The sequence below is a fragment of the Nicotiana sylvestris genome, chromosome 12, assembly GCF_000393655.2.
Source record: "Nicotiana sylvestris chromosome 12, ASM39365v2, whole genome shotgun sequence".
NCBI lineage: Eukaryota > Viridiplantae > Streptophyta > Magnoliopsida > Solanales > Solanaceae > Nicotiana > Nicotiana sylvestris.
In genome coordinates this window covers 15699902-15721939 of record NC_091068.1, presented here as the reverse complement: position 1 = coordinate 15721939, position 22038 = coordinate 15699902, and the positions used below count along the sequence as shown (strand labels likewise).

Here is a 22038-nt window from a genome sequence, read left to right as displayed (position 1 = left end):
GTGAAAAGGCATCCAAGAAACCCATACCAGAGAGGGGTATTAATATAGGGTCTCTCCAATATGGCTGTCCCAACTTGTACAATAAGGTGGTCCGGTGTGGGCTGGAGATTTTCTTTGAAGAACCAGATGATGCAAATTTGATGGTTGTGCGCGAATTTTACGCTAACATTAAAGAACATGTGAATGATGTGTGCACAGTGCGCAAGAAGAATGTGGATGCCTCTATTGAGGCCATTTGGAGAGCATACCAGCTGCCTGCACCTTTGGCGGAGGCGGAGGACTACTATGAAGCCTATGGTAGACGATGCACCCAGTGGGATGTATTCTTTGAAAAAATATGTGTGTCTGGCAAGGAAATTGCGTGGATGAAGCATGGGCGTAAGTTCCATTCGGCGGCACTAACCTTTGAAGAGAAGTGTTGTCTGTATGTCATCAATAACCGTCTGCTCCCGTCCTCCAACACCACTGAAGTGAATGCTCCTCGAGCTGCATTGATTTGGTGTTTCATGAATGGCCACAATTTTGACGTGGCCAAGATTATTCATGAGGAGATGTTTACTTGTTGTCCGGTGAAGAAGTATGGTTTCTTCTTCCCCTCCCTAGTCACTAGGCTATGCCGGGAAGCTCGGGTGCCGGAGAACTTGAGCATGGATGAAAAAGTGCAGAAATAGGCAAAGTTTTGAGTGGATAAGGTGACTGTTGGGAAGGACCCCATGGCACCTAGAGGTGATAATAGTGATGACTCGGATGCACCTGAGGAGAGAGAGGATGAGCAGGAGGAAGTGGGAGCTGAGTCGCCCACCCATGAGCATGTTGCGAAAGCCGCATCACTGTCTGAGGTCATTCGAGTTACTCGGTTTGTAGCCTTAGAGCAGGAGATGGCAGGGTTGCATACCACTGTCACAGACTTGAGGACTAGAGTTGATGCCTTAGCCACCCAAAATGCTAAATTAGAGAAGAAAATCATGAGTTGGTTGCGTGCATTGGGTCAGGCGTGTCACCGTGACCCTGGCACTGTCTCTGATCAGGACTGATCTGTCAGGGAAGCTCCTTTACCTCACATTTCTTTATTTTGTATACATGGGGACATGCCATCTTTTTAAGTGTGGGGTGGGGGATACTTCGTTTGTATGTTGTATATATGTAAGAACATAGGTTGATTTTGGTCTTTAGTTAGTTGTCTAAATGTGTGATTCGACTTGTCCCGACGATGGATATCACTCGACGGGTTTCTTGAGGGTCTAAGTTGATATAAAAAAAAGAGAAAAAAAGATTTTATTTTGTAGGTAGTGTATCAATTCCCCCTTGGTTTTTCTTTAGATTGCGATCATTTTCCAAGGGTTTTGTTTGAACCGTATGTAGTTAGTTTTTTGTTTTATTTTTATTTATTTTTTATTTTTAGGTACTTATGGGATATGAGCTAAGATGGAAAGAGGATCTCTTAACGTTGTTACGCCTTGAATACAATTGACATTTTAGTGTGACGCTTAGTCACAGTTGTTGATTTTTGTTAGAGTGCCTTAAATTGTATGTTCTTAACGTGACTTAAGTACTTAGACAAGAGTGTTTTGATAATCCAATCTGGAGTGAGTCATGTGCCATGTGTGTGAGAGATTTGTTTTGTATTCTGTGCACTGCATTTGATGCCTAGAACTTACCCTGTGTGTTTGCAAAGCGAAATAGTAGTTTTATTCAGTCTTGAAAGTGATATAGGCGTTTCTTTGTTGAACCAGATATGTATATTTTACCCACCTAATTGTTATGTACCGTAGTTAACCCCTTTGAGCCTGTTATCTTGTTTCCTTGGCAACCACATTACAAGCCTTACCCAATTGTTTGAATGAACCATCTGTTTGAACCTTTTCACCTCCCATAGGCACTTGAATTGTGATAAAATGGTAAAAGTTAAAATGTGGGGTGGTTTGTTTGGCTTTTGAGTGAAACTAATAAAATTAGGAGAGAGGTGCACAATTTTGAATAAGTAAGAGCCACTTGAAAAAAAAGAATTAAAATAGTTATATTGTTGTGAAAAAATATTCTTTGATAAGTAGTGGCTCTTGATTAAGTGTGCCTAAAGAAGCAGAGAGTTAATATATACTGATGTAAAGGTGGATTCATGGTTCGACATAAGTGTGGGGTTCTGAATGTGAAAGTGTATGTATTAAAGTGCTTAAGGAGGTGTAGTCACTCTTATATCCAAATGTATCCTACCCGTCCCTTAGCCTACATTACAACCAAATAAAGTCCTACTTGATCCTAGACTGAATGAGCTCGATTACTAGAGTAGTACACTACGGGCAAGCTTATGGTACAATTTTTGTGGCATATGAAAGTTCTTTTTGAGAGTGAGTGAATTTTGTCTATTTGAGTTCCTAATTGTTCAGAATATTATTGCTTGTGGAACTACTCTCGTTTGCGATGTGAGGGCACTTGATTCATGAAGAAAAGGTACATCTTGACCTCTGTGTAAAGTACGTGAGTAAGTTAGGAATATTGTGCGGCATGTAAGAGTCAACTCTTGAGGCAAAGATGTTACACTACTGGACATAATCCTTGTGATATGTTCTTGGTGTGATGAGTTAGAGAAATTCCTAAGCGAAGGTACCTCTGTAGAGTATGGTTGATTACTCGAGGACGAGCAATAGTTTAAGTGTGGGGTGTTGATAATAGGCTATATTCATGTAGTTAAGTGACCATTTACGCCCCAACATAGCTATACTTTATTGCTATATGAAGGTTAAATGTGATGACCTTTTTGTGTTGCAAGTGAATTCAGTGTTCCGAGGCCTAAAAACCTCCCTTTTACCTTACCTTGATTTGTGTGTGTGGTCCGGACCTATATCCGAAAAGCCTTCTATGAGAAAATATGAGAAATAGAAATTTCTAGAGTTAAAAATTTGATTATGGTTGACTTTGGTCAACATTTTGAGCAAACGACTCGGATCCGTGTTTCGATGATCCCGGGAGGTCTGAAGTAGAATATGGGACTTGGGCGTATGCCCGGAAATGAATTCCGAGGTCCCAAGCCTTAGAAATTAATTTTTGAAAGAAGTTGTTTTACTGAATTATCTAAGAAATAAAGAAAAGAATTAATATTTGAAACCATTGTTATCGGGCCCGTATTTTGGTTCTGGAGCCTGGTTCAAACTTGTTATAGTATTTGAAAGATAACTGTGAAATTTGGTGAAAACCGGAGTTTATTTGACGTGAGTTGGACTTCCGATTGAAGAGTTATGAAATTTGAGAGTTTTTGATGAAAATGTTTGAGTTTTGAAGTTTAATTCATGATTTTACATGTTATTTTGATGATGTAATCGCACGAGTAGGCCCATATGATGTTTTTGAGTTAGTATGCACATTTGGTTTGGAGTCCCGAGGGCTCGGGTGAGTTTCGGGTAGGTTCCGGGGTGTCTTAGGCTTAAAACATGGCTATTAGAGGTTCAGAGAAGTGCAATTCTCTGAACCTGCTAGTGTGGTCCGCACTGGTTTTTGTGCTGTCCGCACTGGTGACTGTGCGACCGCAGTTGATTTTATGCAGTCCGCACAAGTTCACTGGTCCGACTTCGGAAGCCTATATCTTTTGATCTATAAGGTATTTTGAGATGATTCAGAAATGAAAGTTGTAGCCCTTCATGTCTAGTTTCTATAAATGTAAAGAAATCACAATTTGGACATCAGTAGAGAAAGTTATGGCCAATATACTAAAATATGTCACTGCAGTACACAGGAAGGGCTGTGCGGCCGTAGTTGATTTTGTGCGGTCCGCACATGGCATCTGAGAGTAGTATATTTTAAACGGGATTTTCAGTTATTTTTCATTTTTCAAAACCCCAAAAACATAAGAGGCGATTTTTCAAACAACCTTTCTTCTCCAAAACGTTGGTAAGTGATTTCTAACTTATTTTCTTCACTCCTTAACATCTTTTAACATGATTTCAACTTAAAATCAATGATTTTCATGGGAGAAATTGGGTGTTTTGGATAGAACCTAGGTTTTTAAAAAATTGGGGATTTGGACCTCGATTTGAGGTCCGATTAAAAAGAAATTATATATTTGAGTTTGTGGGGGGAATGGATAATCGGGTTTTGGTTCGAACCTCGGGTTTTGACCTTGTGGGCCCATGGGCGATTTTTGACTTTTTGGGTAAAACTTTGGAAAATTCATTTTCATGCGTTCAAATTGATTCATTTAGTTTTTATTTATGTAATTAAGTAAATTATGACTAGACACGAGCGAATTGGTGGTGGAATCAAGGGGTAAAGCTATAATTAAATCGTGAATTGTGTTCGTGACATCGAGGTAAGTGTTTGGTCTAACCTTAGCTTGAAGGATTATGAGTTATGTCTTATTTGCTACATGTTAATTGTGGAGTACGACGTATAGGCATGGTGACAAACACAATTCTATACATTGGTGTCAAGCATGCCCGTGAGTCATGTATTATAATTGTTATCACTCCGTTGTGGTTTATTGCGCTTCATATGTTATTATCACCATTGTTCCCTTGCCGGGATGTTTGTTTGATATTAATGATCCCTTGCCGGGATATTTGTTTTGATATTATTGTTCCCTTGCTGGGATGTTGTTGAAATATCATTGTTTCCTTGCCGGGAAGTTGTTATATTGCTCTTTTTCCCTTGCCGAGATTCCTTGTGATTATTGTTGGCTTGTAAATAGGAGCAGGTGGTATGCCTACCACAAGATATAATGAAATGGGAGCGGGTGGTACGCCTACCACAAGATATAATTAAATGGGAGGGGGTGGTACGCATACCACAAGATATAATGAAATGGGAGCGGGTGGTACGCCTACCATAAGATATAATGAAATGGGAGCGGGTGGTATGCCTACCACAAGATAAATGAAATGGGAGTAGGTGGTACGCCTACCACGAGATAAATGAAATGGGAGCGGGTGGCATGCCTGCCACGAGATAAATGAAATGGGAGCGGGTGGCACGCCTGCCACGAGATACAAGAATTGGGATCGGGTTGAACGCCTGCAACAAGATGTGAAAAGAAAGTGAAATCTGCCTTTGTTATTCTTATTCTTGTTAGTGGTTGATTTTGATTCCTTTATAATTCTCTTGATATTATGTTTTACCTGTTATTCCCCGAAGCATGTTTCCCCCATCCTATCTTTATTCGTTATTTCTGTATTTCTTTTCCGCTGTATATATATTTGAACTGCACAGATTTATTTGGTAGTCTGGTCCTATCCTCGTCAGTACTTCGACGGGGTTAGGCTGGACAATTACCAGCACATGGGGTCAATTGTGCTGATACTATACTCTGCACTATGTGCAGATCCCGGAGCAGCTTTTGGACAGTAGCTTGGAGGTTTCCTTCAGTCCACGCGGAGATCCAAGGCAGACCTGCAGGCGTCTGCAGGCCATGGCATCTCCCTGTATCCCAATTTCCTGTTTCATTTTCCTTTTATTCAGAAACAGTGTACTGTTATTTCTTCAGACTTTGTATGTAGCAATCTTAGATAGTTTATGACACTGTGACACCAGGTTTTGGGTGGTTAAGGCTTAAGAATTTGTAATAGATACAGTTTTCATATATTTTATTGTAGCCTTCCATTTAAATTTGAATTTCCGCTGTTATCACGTTATCGTCTTATAATTGTTAACCAGAAATAATTGGATAATGAGGTAAGTAGTTAAAGGTTTGGCTTGCTTAGCTCACATTAGTAGGCGCCATCACGACCCCCGAGGGTAGGAAAATTCGGGTCGGGACAAGTTGGTATCAGAGCTCTAGGTTACATGAGTCTCACAGTTCATAGACAAGCTTAGTAGAGTCTGAAGGATCGGTACAGAGACGTCTGTATTTATCCCCCAAAGGCTATAGAGTTAGGAACAACTTCACATTTATTCTCTCCTGTCATGTGGTTTGGTTTCTCAATGCTAATTGAACTTCTACTCTATTCTTTCGCAGATGGCAAGAACACGCGCTTCCTCATCCACTAACCAGCAACTCGAGCCCCTAGCAGCAACTCCCATGAGGGGCAAAGGGCGAGGCCGAGTCTGTGCTAGAGGTCGAGGTAGGGGCAGAGCTCAACCCCGAGTAGCAGCACTAATGGCGGAGCCTCAAGTTGACTTTGATGATGAGGTTCTGACCCCAGCAGTTCTAGTAGGCCCCGCTCAGGTCCTAGAGGGGTTTATTGCTACCCCAATTCTTCATGATGCTTTGGTCCATTTATTGGGCCTCATGAAGAGTGTCACCTGAGCAGACTTGCTTCTTGTAGCACCAGCCATCTCTCAAGCTGGAGGAGGAGCCCAGACTCCTGCTACTCGCACTTCGGAGCACGTAGCTCCCAAGATTCAGACTCCAGCGGTTCAGCCAGTTGGAGCAGTTCAGCCGGGTTTGGTAGCTCAGACCGACGATGGAGCAACTATGTCTGCCGATGCTTTGTGGAGGTTGGATAGGTTCACCAAGCTCTTCACTACTACTTTCAGCGGTGCATCTACTGAGGATCCCCAGGATTATCTAGACAGTTGTCACGAGGTTCTTAGGAACATGGGGATAGTTGAGACCAATGGGGTCGATTTTGCCACTTTTCACTTGTCTAGATCCGCCAAGACTTGGTGGAGGGATTTCTGTTTGGCTAGACCAGCCAGATTGCCAACTTTGACTTGGGAGCAGTTTACTCAGCTATTTTTGGAGAAGTTTCTCCCCATCACCCAGAGAGAGGCCTATCGGAGGCAGTTTGAGCGTCTCTAGCAGGGTTCTATGACTGTTACCCAATATGAGACCAGATTCATCGACCTAGCTTATCATGATCTTGTCATACTTCCCACTAAGAGAGAGAGTGAAGAGATTCATTGATGGACTTATTCAGCTGATTCGTCTTCAGATGGCTAGGGAGATAAGGAGTGAGATTTCCTTCTAGGAGGCGGCCAATGTGGCTCGGAGAGTTGAGATGGTTCTATCGTAGGGAGGTGGTCAGGGGTCTGACAAGAGGCCTCGTCATTCAGGCCAATTCAGTGGTACCTTGTTTGGAGGTAGGGATTCGTATGGTAGAGGACATCCTCCCAGGCCATTTCAGTCAGCACTTCAGGTTTCTCATGGTGCTTCAAGTGGCCATAGTTCTCAGATGCAATATTCTGATCAGCAGTCCTACAATGCACCACCAGCTCCTATCGGTGCACCACCGCTTTAGAGTTTCCAGGGTCGTCAGCCCCAGCAACCAAGGGCTTGTTTTACTTGTGGCGACATGAGGCATATTGCTAGGTATTGCCCTCGAGCATCGAGTAGCTCTCAACATCAGGGTTCCCGTGCCATGGTTCAGGCACCTGTTGTTCCATAGCCCGCCCAACCAGCTAGAGGTGGAGGTAGAGGTGCTAGAGGTGGAGGTAGAGGTATTAGAGGTGGAGCTCATACCGCTAGAGGTGGAGGCCAGCCAGAAGCAGGTCATCCCAGAGATGTAGTTCAAGGTGGTGGGGCCCAGCCCCGATGTTATGCTCTTCCATCCAGGCCCAAGGCTGAGGCTTCCAATGCAGTTATTACAGGTATGATTCTGGTTTGTGATAGAGATGTTTCAGTGTTATTTGATCAAGGGTCTACATACTCGTATGTGTCCTCTTATTTTGCACTGTATCTGGTCATGCCTAGTGATTCTTTGAGTGATCATATTTATGTGTCTATGCCGGTAGGTGATTCTATTATGGTAGATCGATTCCATCGTTCATGTATAGATGTGATTGAAGGTCTTGAGACTTGTGTAGATTTGCTTTTTTGGACATGGTCGATTTTGATGTCATATTAGGGATGGACTGGTTATCACCTTACCATGCTATCTTAGACTGTCATGCCAAGACTGTGACCTTAGCCTTACCGGGTTTACCTTATTTAAAGAGGAGATGGACTCCTAGTCATTCTACCCGTAGTGTTATCTCTTATGTGAAGGCTCGGCGTATGGTCGAGAAGAGGTGTTTGGCCTATTTGGCATATGTTCGTGATTCTAGTGCTGAGGTTCCTTCTATTGATTCTATTCTCGTTGTTCGTGAGTTTCCTGAGGTATTTCCTTCAGACCTGCCGGGTATGCCACCCGACAGGGATATTGACTTTTGTATTTATTTGGCTCCGGGCACTCAGCCCATTTCTATCCCTCCGTATCGTATGTCCCCACCTGAGTTGAAAGAGTTGAAGGAGTATTTGAAATACTTGTTTGAAAAAGGTTTCATTCGGCTTAGTGTTTCGCCTTGGGGTGCGCCAGTGTTGTTTGTTAATAAGAAGGATGGATCGATGAGGATGTGTATTGATTACCGATAGTTGAACAAGGTTACAATCAAGAATAAGTATCCATTACCGAGAATTGATGATTTGTTTGATCAGCTTCAGGGTGCCAAGGTATTTTCAAAGATTGACTTGAGATCTGGCTACCATCAGTTGAGGATTAGGGCATCCGATATCCCTAAGAAAGCTTTCCACACTTGGTACGGACATTATGAGTTCTTGGTAATGTCATTCGGCTTGACAAATGCCCCAACAACTTTTATGGATTTGATGAACCGAGTGTTCAGGCCTTACTTGGATTCTTTCGTGATATTCTTTGTTGATGATATTTTGATATATTCCCGTAGCCAGGAGGAGCACGAGCAACATCTTAGAGTGGTTTTCAGACCTTGAGTGATAGTCAGTTATATGCTAAATTCTCGAAGTGTGAGTTCTAGTTGAGTTTAGTTGCATTTCTAGGTCATATTGTATCACTAGAGGGTATTCAGGTTGATCCGAAGAAGATTGAGGCAGTCAAGAACTGACCTAGACTAGCATCAACTATAAAGATTCGGAGTTTCTAGGGATTGGCAGGCTACTATCATCGGTTCGTGGAGGGGTTCTCAACTATCGCAGCCCTAATGACCAAGTTGACCCAGAAGGGTGCCCAGTTCAGATGGTCGGATGAGTGTGAGGTGAGCTTCCAGAAGCTCAAGACGGCTCTGACTACGACACCAGTGTTGGTTTTGCCCACAGGCTCAGGGCCTTATATAGTCTATTGTGATGAATCTCGTATTGGACTTGGTACGGTATTGATGTAGTATGGCAAGGTCATTGCCTATGCTTCACGGTAGTTGAAGATTTATGAGAAGAACTATCCGGTTCATGACTTGGAGTTGGCAGCCATTGTTCATGCATTAAAGATTTAAAGGCATTATTTGTATGGCGTGTCATGTGAGGTGTTCACGGATCACAAGAGTCTGCAGTACTTATTCAAGCAGAAGGAGTTGAATTTGAGGCAGAGAAGGTGGTTGCAGCTGTTAAAAGACTATGATATCACCATCTTATATCATCTGGGAAAGGCCAATGTGGTGGCCGATGCTTTGAGTAGGAAGTCAGCTAGTATGGGTAGTCTTGCTTATATTCCGGTCGGTGAGAGACCGCTTGCTTTGGATGTTCAGGCTTTGGCCAATCAGTTCATGAGGTTGGATGTTTTTGAGCCCAGTCGTGTGTTAGCTTGCACGGTCGCTCATTCTTCTTTATTGGAGCGTATCCATGATCGGCAGTATGATGATCCCCATTTGTGTATTTTTAGAGACACAGTGCAGCACGGAGGTGCCAAGCAGGTTACCTTAGGTGATGATGGAGTTTTGAGATTGCAGGGTCAAGTTTGTGTGCCTAATGTAGATGGGCTCCGAGAGTTGATTTTAGAGGAGGCCCATAGCTCCCGGTACTCTATTCATCCGAGCGCTGCAAAGATGTATCAGGATTTACGGCAGCATTATTGGTGGTAGAGAATGAAGAAGGATATCACAACATTTGTGGCTCGGAGTTTGAATTGTCATTAGGTCAAGTATGAGCATCAGAGGCCTGGTGGTTTGTTCCAAAAGATTGAGATTCCTGAGTGGAAGTGGGAGCGGATCACTATGGACTTTGTTGTTGGACTCCCACGGACTCAGAGGAAGTTCGATGCAGTGTGGGTTATTGTTGATAGGTTGACCAAGTCAACGCATTTCATTCCTGTGGCAGTCTCCTACTCTTCCGAGAGGTTAGTTAAGATCTATATCCGGGAGATTGTTCGTCTTCATGGTGTGCCCGAGTCCGTCATCTCGGATCGAGGTACGCAGTTTACCTCCTATTTTTGGATAGCAGTTCAGCTAGAGTTGTCATGCAGGTTGAGTTGAGCACATCATTTCATCCTCAGACGAACGGGCAATCCGGGCGGACTATTCAGATTTTGGAGGATATGCTCAGAGCTTGTGTCATTGACTTTGGAGGCTCGTGGGATCAGTTTTTGCCCTTAGCAGAGTTTATCTACAACAACAGCTGCCAGTCGAGGGATCAGTTCAGATGGCTCCGTATGAGGCTTTATATGGTAGGCGGTGTCGATCTCCAATTGGATGGTTTGAGCCGGGAGAGGCTCGGTTGTTGGGTACGAATCTGGTTCAGGATACCTTGGACAAGGTCAGGATTATTCAGGATAGGCTTCGTACAACTCAGTCCAGGCAAAAGCGTTATGCCGACTGCAAGGTTCGTGATTTGGAATTCATGGTCGGTGAGCGGGTATTGATTCGAGTGTCGCCTATGAAGGGCGTGATAAGATTTGGGAAGAAGGGCAAGCTTAGCCCTAGGTTCATTGGCCCGTTTGAGATTCTTGATCGAGTGAGAGAGGTGGCTTATAGACTTGCGTTGCCGCCGAGCTTATCAGCTGTGTATATAGTGTTTCATGTGTCCATGCTTCAGAAGTATCACGGCGATCCATCCCACGTGTTAGATTTCAGCATTGTCCAGTTGCACAAGGACTTGTCTTATGAGGAGGAGCCGGTAGCTATTCTAGACCGGCAGGTTCATCAATTGAAATCGAAGAGTTTTCCTTCTGTTCGTGTTCAGTGGAAAGGTCAGACCACTGCTGCCTCGAACTGGGAGTCCGAGTCCGATATGCGGAGCCGTTATCCCCATCTTTTTCCCGACTCAGGTACTTCCTTCTTATGTCTGTTCGAGGACGAACGATTATTTTAAAGGTGGAGAATGTGATGACCCAAAAGGTCATTACTTGTGTTGCAAGTGAATCCAGTGTTTCGAGGCCTAAAAACCTCCCTTTTACCTCACCTTAATTTGCGTGCATGGTCCGGACCTATATCCGGAAAGCCTTCTATGAGAAAAGATGAGATAGAAATTTCTAGAGTTAAAATTTTGATTATGGTTGACTTTGGTCAACATTTTGAGCAAACGGACCCAGATCTGTGTTCCGACAATCTATGGAGGTCCGCAGTAAAATATGGGACTTGGACATATGCCCGGAAATGAATTCCGAGGTCCCAAGCCTTAGAAATCAATTTTTGAAAGAAATTGTTTTACTGAATTATCTAACAAATAAAGAAAAGAATTAATATTTGAAACTATTGTTATCGGGCCCGTATTTTGGTTTCGGAGCCCGGTACAAACTTGTTATAGTATTTGAAAGATAACTGTGAAATTTGGTAAAAAATAGAGTTTATTTGACGTGAGTTGGACTTTCGATTGAAGAGTTATGAACTTTGAGAGTTTTTGATGAAAATGTTGAGTTTTGAGGTTTAATTCATGATTTTACATGTTATTTTGATGATGTGATCGCACGAGTAGGTCCATATGATGTTTTTGAGTTAGTATGCACATTTGATTTGGAGTCCCGAGGGCTCGGGTGAGTTTCGGGTAGGTTACGAGGTGTCTTAGGCTTAAAACATGGCTATTGGAGGTTCAGAGAAGTGCAAATCTCTAAACCTGCTAGTGCGGTCCGCACTAGTTTTTGTGTTGTCCGCACTGGTGACTGTGCGGCCGCAGTTGATTTTGTGCGGTCCGTACAGGTTCACTGGTCCAACTTCGGAAGCCAATATCTTTTTATCTACAAGGAATTGTGAGACTATTCAATAATTAAAGTTGTAGCCCTTCGTGTCTAGTTTCCAGAAAGGTAAAGAAACCACAATTTGGACATTTGTAGAGAAAGTTATGGCCAAAATACTAAAACATGTCACTATAATACACAGGAAGGGCTGTGCGGCCGCAGCTGATTTTGTGCGGTCCGCACAGGGCATCTGAGAGTAGTATATTTAGACGGGATTTTCAGTTATTTTTCATTTTTCAAAACTCCAAAAACATAAGAGGCGATTTTTCAAACAACCTTTCTTCTCCAAAACGTTGGTAAGTGATTTCTAACTCATTTTCTCTATTCCTTAACATGATTTCAACTCAAAAATAATGATTTTCATGGGAAAAATTCGGTGTTTTGGGTAGAACCTAGGTTTTTCAAAAATTGGGGATTTGGACCTCGATTTGAGGTCCGATTTCAAAATAAATTATATATTTGAGTTCGTGGGGGAATGGGTAATCGGATTTTGATTCGAACCTCGGGTTTGACCGTGTGGGCCCGGGGGCGATTTTTGACTTTTTGGGCAAAACATTAGAAAATTCATTTTCATGCATTCATATTGATTCATTTAGCGTTTATTGATATAATTAAGTAAATTGTGACTAGATACGAGCGAATTGGTGGTGGAATCAAGAGGTAAAGCTATAATTGAATCGTGAATTGTGTTCGTGGCATCCAGGTAAGTGTTTGGTCTAACCTTTGCTTGAGAGATTAGAAGTTGTGTCTTATTTGCTACATGGTAATTGTGGAGTACGACGTATAGGCATGGTGACGAGTATCTATACGTTGGTGTCAAGCATGTCCGTGAGTCGTGTATTATAATTGTTATGACTCTGTTGTGGTTTATTGCGCTTCATATGTTATTATCACCATTGTTCCCTTGCCGGGATGTTTGTTTGATATTAATGATTCCTTGCCGGGATATTTGTTTTGATATTATTGTTCCCTTGCCGGGATGTTGTTGAAATATCATTGTTCCTTTGCCGGGAAGTTGTTATATTGCTCTTGTTCCCTTGCCGGGATTCCTTGTGATTATTGTTGGCTTATAAGTGGGAGCGGGTGGTACACCTACCACAAGATATAATGAAATAGGAGCGGGTGGTACGCCTACCTCAAGATATAATGAAATGGGAGCGGGTGGTACGCCTACCATAAGATATAATGAAATGGGAGCGGGTGGTACGCCTACCACAAGATAAATGAAATGGGAGCGGGTGGTACGCCTACTACGAGACAAATGAAATGGGAGCGGGTGGAGCGCCTGCCACGAGATAAATGAAATGGGAGCGGGTGACACGCCTACCACGAGATAAAGGAATTGGATCGGGTTGCACGCCTGCAACAAGATGTGAAAAGAAAGTGAAATCTGCCTTTGTTTTCCTTATTCTTGCTAGTGGTTGATTTTGATTCCTTTATAATTCTCTTGATATTCTGTTTTACCTGTTATTCCCTGAAGCATGTTTCCCACTCCTATCTTTATTTGTTTATTTTTGTATTTCTTTTCCGCTGTATATATATTTGAACTGCACAGGTTTATTTGGTAGTCTGGTCCTAGCCTCGTCACTACTTCGCTGGGGTTAGGCTGGACACTTACCAGCACATGGCGTCGGTTGTGCTGATACTACTTTCTGCACTATGTGCAGATCCCGTAGCAGCTTTTGGACAGTAGCTTGGAGGCTTCCTTCAGTCCACGCGGAGATCCAAGGTAGACCTGCAAGCGTCCGCAGGCCCTGGCGTCTCCCTCTATTCCTATTTCCTGTTTAATTTTCTATTTATTCAGAAACAATGTATTATTATTTCTTCAGACTTTGTATGTAGCAATCTTAGATAGTCTATGACACTGTGACACCAGGTTTTGGGTGGTTAAGGCTTAAGTATTTGTAATAGATACAGTTTTCATATATTTTATTGTAGCCTTCCGCTTAAATTTGAATTTCTGCTGTTATCACATTATTGCCTTATAATTGTTAACCATAAATAATTGGATAATGGGGTAAGTAGTTAAAGGTTTGGCTTGCCTAGCTCACATTAGTAGGCGCCATCACGACCTCCGAGTGTGGGAAAATCCGGGTCGTGACATTAAATGATAACAAATGGCTCTAATTATAAATTTTGTGCTTTGCAGGAGCAAGTCTTGATTACGAGAACATTGAACAGTATTTGGAGCTAATTTGTAGCAAGGAAGGCCAACCGGAGGTAAATGTGCGTGAAAAAATAAGGAAAAAAGTAGAAGACAGTTGAACTTCAAGAGCGCGGGCCAAGCATGGCCGCACTCGTCAGGCAGAAAAGAGTGCTATATGTGCGGCCCAAGCGCGGCCGAGCTCGTCACTTCGAGGAACGTTATTTTCGAGGGTAAATTTGTAAGTTCGGGGGCAACTATCCTTAATCTATAAGAATCCCAGCTCGCCCAAAAAGAGGCTATCAAGGTTTTTGAAGGATTATTGAAGGGCAGAAGAGGCAAGAGGCAAGGCAGAAGCTTTGGCATAGAGTTTTACCTTTGTTCCTCTTGTTTTGATCATTAATGATGAATTCTACTGTTATGATTGTGAAAACGATAATGCGTAGCTAAACTCTTAATCTAGGATTTTGATGGAACCTCTTGGAGGATGAATTTCTGATATGTTAATATAGATTTGCCTTAATATTTTCTCTGTTTGTTCATCTATATTGTGATTGCTGTTGATTGAAGGATCCTCAATCGGCTGTGCCTATTTAGTATGCATTACTCGGGAGAGAGTGTATATTTAGTTAGTTGTTGAACAACACCACTCCTAACGTATATGAGGGATCAATACGAAGGGTTTAAAGGTGGGATTAGGGATAACAAAACCTTGGGTGCGATCTAAGTGAGCTGTAACTAAGGCCAGCTAGCGTAATTCGGGAGAATATGTCTAGTATATTGTTGTAACTACTCAAGAGAGAGTTACGACAGTTAGAGTGCTCATGATCGATAGAGAAGACTTAGGCAAATTTATAACAAACATAGCGGAAATGATTCCGACAAGAGGGGAAATTATAACCTTAGACCTTTCTCATTCTTGCTTACAACCAGTTTATAGCTAGTTCTATATTACTGCATTTTTATTACGTAATATTTAGTTAATAAACACCCAAATTATTACTCAAATATCTCTGAAGATTGAACACGTGAATTTCTATGAGTCCAATAGCTGTGATTGATAGGATAATTCCCTGTGGGATTCGACTCCGGACTTGTTAACTAGAATATATTTATAGCGACCGCTTTGTCTTTTTTATAAGGTCTAGTTGAGCGTGATCACTTCTCAATAAAACTTAATAAGATTTGAAAAGTGTGAGAAAATATACGTTGTACTCAATTGCTGTCTAGTTGTGCCCTTGCAAAGAAAACATGAGAGACATATTCTATCTTTTTCTTTTTACAAGTTGGAACATTACTTGTACCAATAAAAGTTGTGGTGAAGTAATAAATACTTATTTAATTAGATTTCGAATTCGAACTTTGAGTATGAAGTCGTTTTGGTTAGAAAATACTTTACCCTTTAATATGAAATTCCTTGTCGCGAATCCGAGTTTAATTGTGCCCAATACAGAGATCGAATACTGGTTGGGGAAAAATAAAAAATAAAAGAAACACTATCGTGCGGGAAACTAAAATCTTGCGTAGTGACAAAGGCCATAAATTTAAAGTTCATGGTTGCATATTGGAATTAAATTATAAAATTAGTTTGCTAAACTGATTGCATTAACTAGTCTTGATTATGAATTATATATAATTTTTAATTCACTAATCCCTTTTCACATTGACTTAATTGGACTTTAATTAAGTAGTACATTCTGGTACTGTTGACAATGAAATTTGTGGGCTAAGGAAGAAAACTTTGCCACGTTTACAAGATTAAGCTATGAGTGTCAAAGACATAACAAAACTAATTAAAGTATTCGTTCAGTATAAGCTTTACTTCAACACTTACATGTGCTACAGGGATTCCTTAACGCAATTGAAAGCCACAATGCTTTATTGCATTTGAATGCAACAGGTAATCTTGCCAAAATTCTTTCATTGGAATAACCAAAACCACATTGGATATCATTAACAATGTCTTGACTAATCTACAAAGTTTCCTTCTTTTTTTTCCCCTTTCAAATCTGCTTTAAAAGCTTTTTTGTGTCGATATATCGGAAACAACCTCTCTATCTCAAACAAGGTAAAGGTAATGTTTGTGTATATTCCAACTTTCCCAGACCCACTTGTTGAATCATACTAAGTATGTTGTTGGTGCAACATCTTCCTTTTCTTTTGTTTTTATTGGTGTGATGACCCGATATGTCATCTTATGTTTTAGAACTTAATTCTGTGTTTCAAAGCCTCAAATACCTTATTTTAGCCTTTTTCGATTTGCGTAGGTAGTCCGCGTATTTCCGGAAAGCTTATATGTTAAACAATGATGAAAATAAAAATTTTGCCTTAAAAATTCATTTAAGTTGACTTTGGTCAACGTTTTGAGCAAACCGATCTGGATCCGTATTTTGACGGTCGCGGTGGGTCCGTATCGTAAATTGGGACCTGGGTGTATGCCCAGAATTGAATTCGGAGATCCCTAGCTCGAGTTATTAATTTTTATTGAAAATTAAAAGTTTAAAAGTTTAATGATTTTTATGAATTGACTGATGTTAGGTCTTATTGATATCGGATCCGTATTTTGTTTCTGGAGCTCGGTACAGGTCCATTACTATATCTATGACTTGTCTGTCAAATTTGTGAAGATTTGTTCGCAGTTGCGGGTTCATAATTGCGACACCTGCACCTGATCAAAATCTACAATTGAAGTGATTTTTGGTCATTCTTCAAATTTTCAAAACTAGAAAACGCTGGTGGCAATTTTTCAAAAAACTCTTCTTCCCCAATCCATTAGCAAAGTGATTCTATTTTCTTTCAATATTTCATTACATTTCATAAGTTTTCAACCTAAAATCTAGTGTTTTTATGGTGGAAATTGAGGGGTTGGGTAGAATTAGGAATTTTGTAAAATTGGGATTTAGACCTCAAATAGAGGTTGGATTCCAAAACAAATTACATAACCGGGCTCGAGGTTGAATGGGTAATCGAATTTTGGTTTGAATTTCGGGTTTGAACCAAGAGGGCCCGGGAGTTGACTTTTGTTGACTTTTTCAATAATAGCCTAAATTGAATCCTTTGCAATCGTGGGTAGTTTCTAAGGCTTAATTTGAATCGTTTGGTTGGTAATTTGCTAGATTCTTTTGGTTCGGAGGCTTGTTTGAAAGGCAAAGCTGTGGTTGAGCTTTGAATGGACCTTTGGAGCGAGGTAAATGTCGTGGTTAACCTTGACTTGAGGGATCAAGATTTGTTTGTCTATTTGCTACATGTATAGATGTTGGGTATAACATATATGTGAGGTGACGAGTACTTATGCGTTGTTGTCGTGTTAAAGCATGCGGGTGAGACTTGTTCCTTGAATTTTATTGCTTATTTTGATCATATTTTCTATGCTTAGACTAGTTATTATTTAATTGATCGTTCTTACCACGTTTATGGGTTTTTGTGATAATTGCGTATTATTTCTAACGTTGAGGTTGGTATTGTGGAACCATTGTTGACGTAAGGCTTTTTCTTGTTGATTCTATCTCCCCGTTATTACTTGTTCATTGTTATACAGTAAGGGAGAGTGTTAATGCACGAAGGGTGATGTCGTGTTGTATGTGAGTGTTAATGCATGAAGGGTGATGCCATACCATATTGTGAGAGTTAATGCACGAAGGGTGATGCCGTGCCATATTTTTGAGAGTTAATGCACGAAGGGTGATGCCGTGACATATCTATTGATTTGTGATGAAAGTGAGTGTAAAAGTACGAAGGGTGATGTCGTGCAGTTTTTATTCATTGTGTTTACTCGTTTTACTGGTTAAAGGCATATTGACTGTTCTGATTATTATATCTGTTGTAATTGGCGTATTTTGTACCCCTTTCGCATGTCCCCTCCCAATAGTACATGCTTAGCTTTTATTTGTTGTTATCTTGTACATATATTGTTATCTGCACATATTTATTACAGGGGAGGGGGTGCTTCTTCTCTTTGTACATATATACTTTGGTATATTTATGTAAAAACAAACTCTCCAAAGTGAAATTTAAAATTGCTTGAAAAATGATATAGGTTGAGAAACTTCTAAAAGTTAAGAAATTGAAAAATATCTGTCTAGAAGTTTAATATATGGTTGATTTTTGCAAATTGCAATGTAGGAAGCTACTTATCCTTTTATGGAAGGAGTATATTTGCGCTCTATACATACACCAAAGAAATGAAGGCGCGACATATACTTTTTGCATAAGATTTATCAATGAATCATAGTCAATTAATATGTTATTTATCTCAATTTTCCCTACAGTAAATTATAATTTAACTGTCTTTGCTCCATCTAGGCTAACTAAATTGAGGAGCAAAAAATCTTATTTGAAAAGGTTATGGAGGGTAGCTTTGCTTGAGTATACATTAAAGTTGAATGTTTATTTTATTATATCATAATTTAAATATAAGGGCATGGCTCTTGGTATACTCAAGAACTGAATTTGACCAAAAAAAATGGTGGATTTTAAAGGAGTAAGAAACAACAAAGGCCATGACCAACGGTTGTTGGAGGCCGCTGCCACCAAATCCGGCGGCCTCCAATTATCGCCCTTCCATCACCACCACCAACGGTTGTTGGAGGCCGCCACAACCAAATCTGGCGGCCTTCAATTACCGCCTTTTCACCACCACCATTACCACCACCATCAACAACTCTTTTCTTGTAAAGTTATAAAGATTTTCATGTTATTATTTACAATTTCTACCTATTGCCTTGTTCTTTATTGTCACTCTAATACATACCCTTTAGAATCCTTTTCAAATTCTTTCAACTCCTTTTCTTCATCCTCTCAAGATTTAATGCAAGGAAATATTCTACCTTCAACTGTGAGTTATCTACTACTCCTATTCTTTTCTAGTTCATAATGTATGCTCATGATACTTTTTTTTTTTAAATAGAAAATAAAACAGATTATTTATTACAATAAATTAATTATATTGACCGTGTAATGCAATGAATTTATTTATATGTTACTTGGAAATACTATGTTATAGGTAAATAGTTATTCAATAAAGTTATTCGCAATCATAGGTGGAGTTAGAAATTTGAAATCATAGTTGTCTTAGTTATTAGGTTCCCTATTAAAATATTTATGCATTATTTAGTGATTTAATAATACAAACAAATTTACTAGATTCGTACGAACCTATAGTTGATACAAGCTCCGCCCCTATCTGCAATTACTATCTTTTAATAACTTTAATGATCAATTATTTATATTCTTTAAGATGTCATTGCATAGAACTTAAACTCTTTAATTCTATTTATTCCCTAATTAATTTCGTGGGCATTTTCAGAGCAAGAAGCAAAGTAAATTAAAACAAGTGTTAGAAGAGGCAGCCATGGAAGACAAAACAGTGATCATAACAACTCTAAATGCAGCATGGACAGCTCCAAATTCCATTTTTGATCTTTTTTTGGAAAGCTTTAGAATTGGAAACAATACAAATTCTCTGTTGAATCATGTATTAGTAGTAGCTTTGGATCAAACTGCGTATTCTCGTTGTTTGGAGGTTCATCCAAATTGCTATGCATTGATCACAAATGGAGTTGATTTTTCTGGGGAAGCACATTTTATGAGTGATGATTATTTGAAGATGATGTGGAGGAGAATTGATTTTCTTCGTATTGTTCTTCAGATGGGATATAACTTCATTTTCACGGTAAGCTTTCTTTTACCATTTCTTTTTAATAACGGTGGTGTTCGAGGGTAAATACTACATATCCGCCAGATGGTAATATTCGAGGGTAAATATTATATATCCGCCATCAATCGGATGTTTATACTAAACCAAGAAATTTCACTTAAAAATTAAGGGAGAATAGTTATATTTTAACCATGATTAAATGAAAAATATTTGTATGAAAGACTACCTCCCACGGAAAATTCAGTGTTTTTTTGTCTCTCCTAGAACTTGAATTCGGATTTTTTATGGTTTCACGTCACCTACTTTATTAACCTGCAATCTTTTTATACTTTATAACAATAATGGTTATAGAAAAGATAAAAGAAAATTCTCTCTTTTATAATACATTTTTGATTGGTCTTTTCTCTAAAGTTAAACAGCTTTTATTGAATGATGCCATTTGCAATTGCTATACATGTTTTTCTGACTTATTTTTTTTTTTAATTTTCAAAAATTATTATTATTTTTGTTTTTTGTTTTTTTTATACTCAATTTTTGTATTGTGGCCCAACTAAATCCGAATTCGCGTCTAAAAAGTCCACCTTGGAACTAAAACATCCTATAACAAAGGCGACAACTTTATACCCAAAGCTCGAACCTGAAATCTCTAATTAAGATTAAAATGAATGAGTGATCACTATTCTACCATAACCCTTAGTACTAAATCGATTTGACTGGCATTAAGGGAAAAGGATGGAGACCAGTGGACTAATGATGTAGCCACTAGCCAAGTAACAAATTTTGAGACCTTAGGGTTTTTTACTTTTTAACTTATTTTCATATCATACTGTGACTTCTTTCTAGTTACATCTTTATGATTTTACAATTTGTGACCATATTATTTAATAGTTTCTTTTTAATTTTTGTAATTTTTTAGGATGCAGATATATTATGGTTTCGAAGACCATTTGCACATTTTTATTCACATGCCGATTTTCAAATTGCTTGTGATCATTACGTCCACAACTCATTCAATCTGAAGAACGCACCAAATGGAGGGTTCAAATATGTGAAGTCTAATAATCAAACGATCCAATTCTACAAATTTTGGTACGATTCAAGGAATATTTATCCAGAAAAACACGATCAAGACGTACTCAACATAATCAAATTTCATCCATTTCTCAAGAAAATTAAACTGAAAATAATGTTTTTGGACACAGCTTATTTTGGAGGATTTTGTGAACCTAGCAAAGATGTTAATTTAGCGTGCACAATGCATGCAAATTGTTGTGTAGGTCTTGGTAACAAAATACATGACCTAAAAATGGCCATTAATGATTGGAAAAATTATATGGCTTTGCCAAATGGCGAAAGGATTTCAAAAAGACATACTTGGACTGTTCCAAGAATATGTGGGTTAAAATTCATAAAAAATCACTTTTCTTCCCATGTAATTAAAAAATTGTCATTACATCGAGTTTCAAATTCTACCAGTAAAATTTTGTAATAATCTCGTGGAGTTTTACTCGTGAAATTTAAAATTTCATAACAATGACTATTTTTTAGTTACAGGGCCGAAAAGTGATTAGCCCTCGTTATTATTATGAACATGTGGGTCAAGATAATATCATTTTCTTTTAAACATCATCTGTTGTTTTTTCTCTTGTTTTTTTTTTTTAAATTTCTAGATAAATCAATTTTTTCCTTTTATATATACTCATGAAAGTGTTATAATAATTCAAAATTAAGTACCTCTTGTATAGTTCTTGATCTTACAATACTAGAATTAGTCAAATAGGAAATGACATTTATCTTTTCGACATGTTTAATGAAGCTTAGAGTGGACGAGATTCTGACTGCATTTATCTTTTCTATGTTTTATTCATCAAAATATTTTGAAAAATATTTTTCTCTAGAGAAAAAAAGTTTGTTACTAATTATGAAAATAATTTTCCTGATTGAAGGTGGAATTTCATGATGATTGTCTCCTCTCTACCCGTAAGAGCCCAACCCCTTAGCCCCATCTCACCCCACCCTCGAACCTCGACCCCCTCACCTACCTCCCACCCTCAATGGATTAACCTTATTAGTGTAGCGATACTTCAGACATCAGTGACCAGCGAACACAAATGGCGCCAGAAAATTGCACTTACTTTTATTTGAAAATAATAAAGAAAAAGGAGAGTTCAACAAATCCATTTTTTTGTCGCTAAAAAATGGCCCTACTAGTAGATGTTTCTAATAAACTAGTGGGAAATAAAATGAGGGAAAAGTTAAATTACCTTTACGAAAATGGTAAACGTTACTATAATATTAATATCAATAAATAAACTTATATTTATTTGTCAAGAAAATCAATCAATCAATTATTTATGTAACCAAATATAAATTCGAAGTTGAGCGAGCGAGCAACGACGCAAAATTTGCCTTCTTCT

At 39.3% G+C, this 22038-nt stretch overlaps 1 protein-coding gene across 1 annotated transcript; it reads left to right on the top strand.

The window, feature by feature from the left end:
• The first annotated feature begins 713 nt into the window (after positions 1 to 713).
• On the top strand, positions 714 to 21295 carry LOC104240717 (uncharacterized protein At4g15970-like). Its single transcript, XM_070163335.1, has 5 exons — positions 714 to 987; positions 13972 to 14042; positions 19271 to 19636; positions 20538 to 21019; positions 21292 to 21295. The coding sequence occupies exons 1-5, from the start codon at positions 714 to 716 to the stop codon at positions 21293 to 21295; spliced, it is 1197 nt and encodes a 398-aa protein (XP_070019436.1).
• Positions 21296 to 22038: the final 743 nt, after the last annotated feature.

What these genes read in the sequence shown, in the direction of transcription:
- LOC104240717 (XM_070163335.1), top strand. Translation starts at nt 714, where the DNA reads ATGGCACCTAGAGGTGATAATAGTGATGACTCGGATGCACCTGAGGAG. An exon ending in GCAAGGAAGGCCAACCGGAG is followed by an intron (nt 14,043 to 19,270) that starts GTAAATGTGCGT and finishes GGGCATTTTCAG; the next exon opens with AGCAAGAAGCAAAGTAAATT. An exon ending in GATATAACTTCATTTTCACG is followed by an intron (nt 19,637 to 20,537) that starts GTAAGCTTTCTT and finishes GTAATTTTTTAG; the next exon opens with GATGCAGATATATTATGGTT.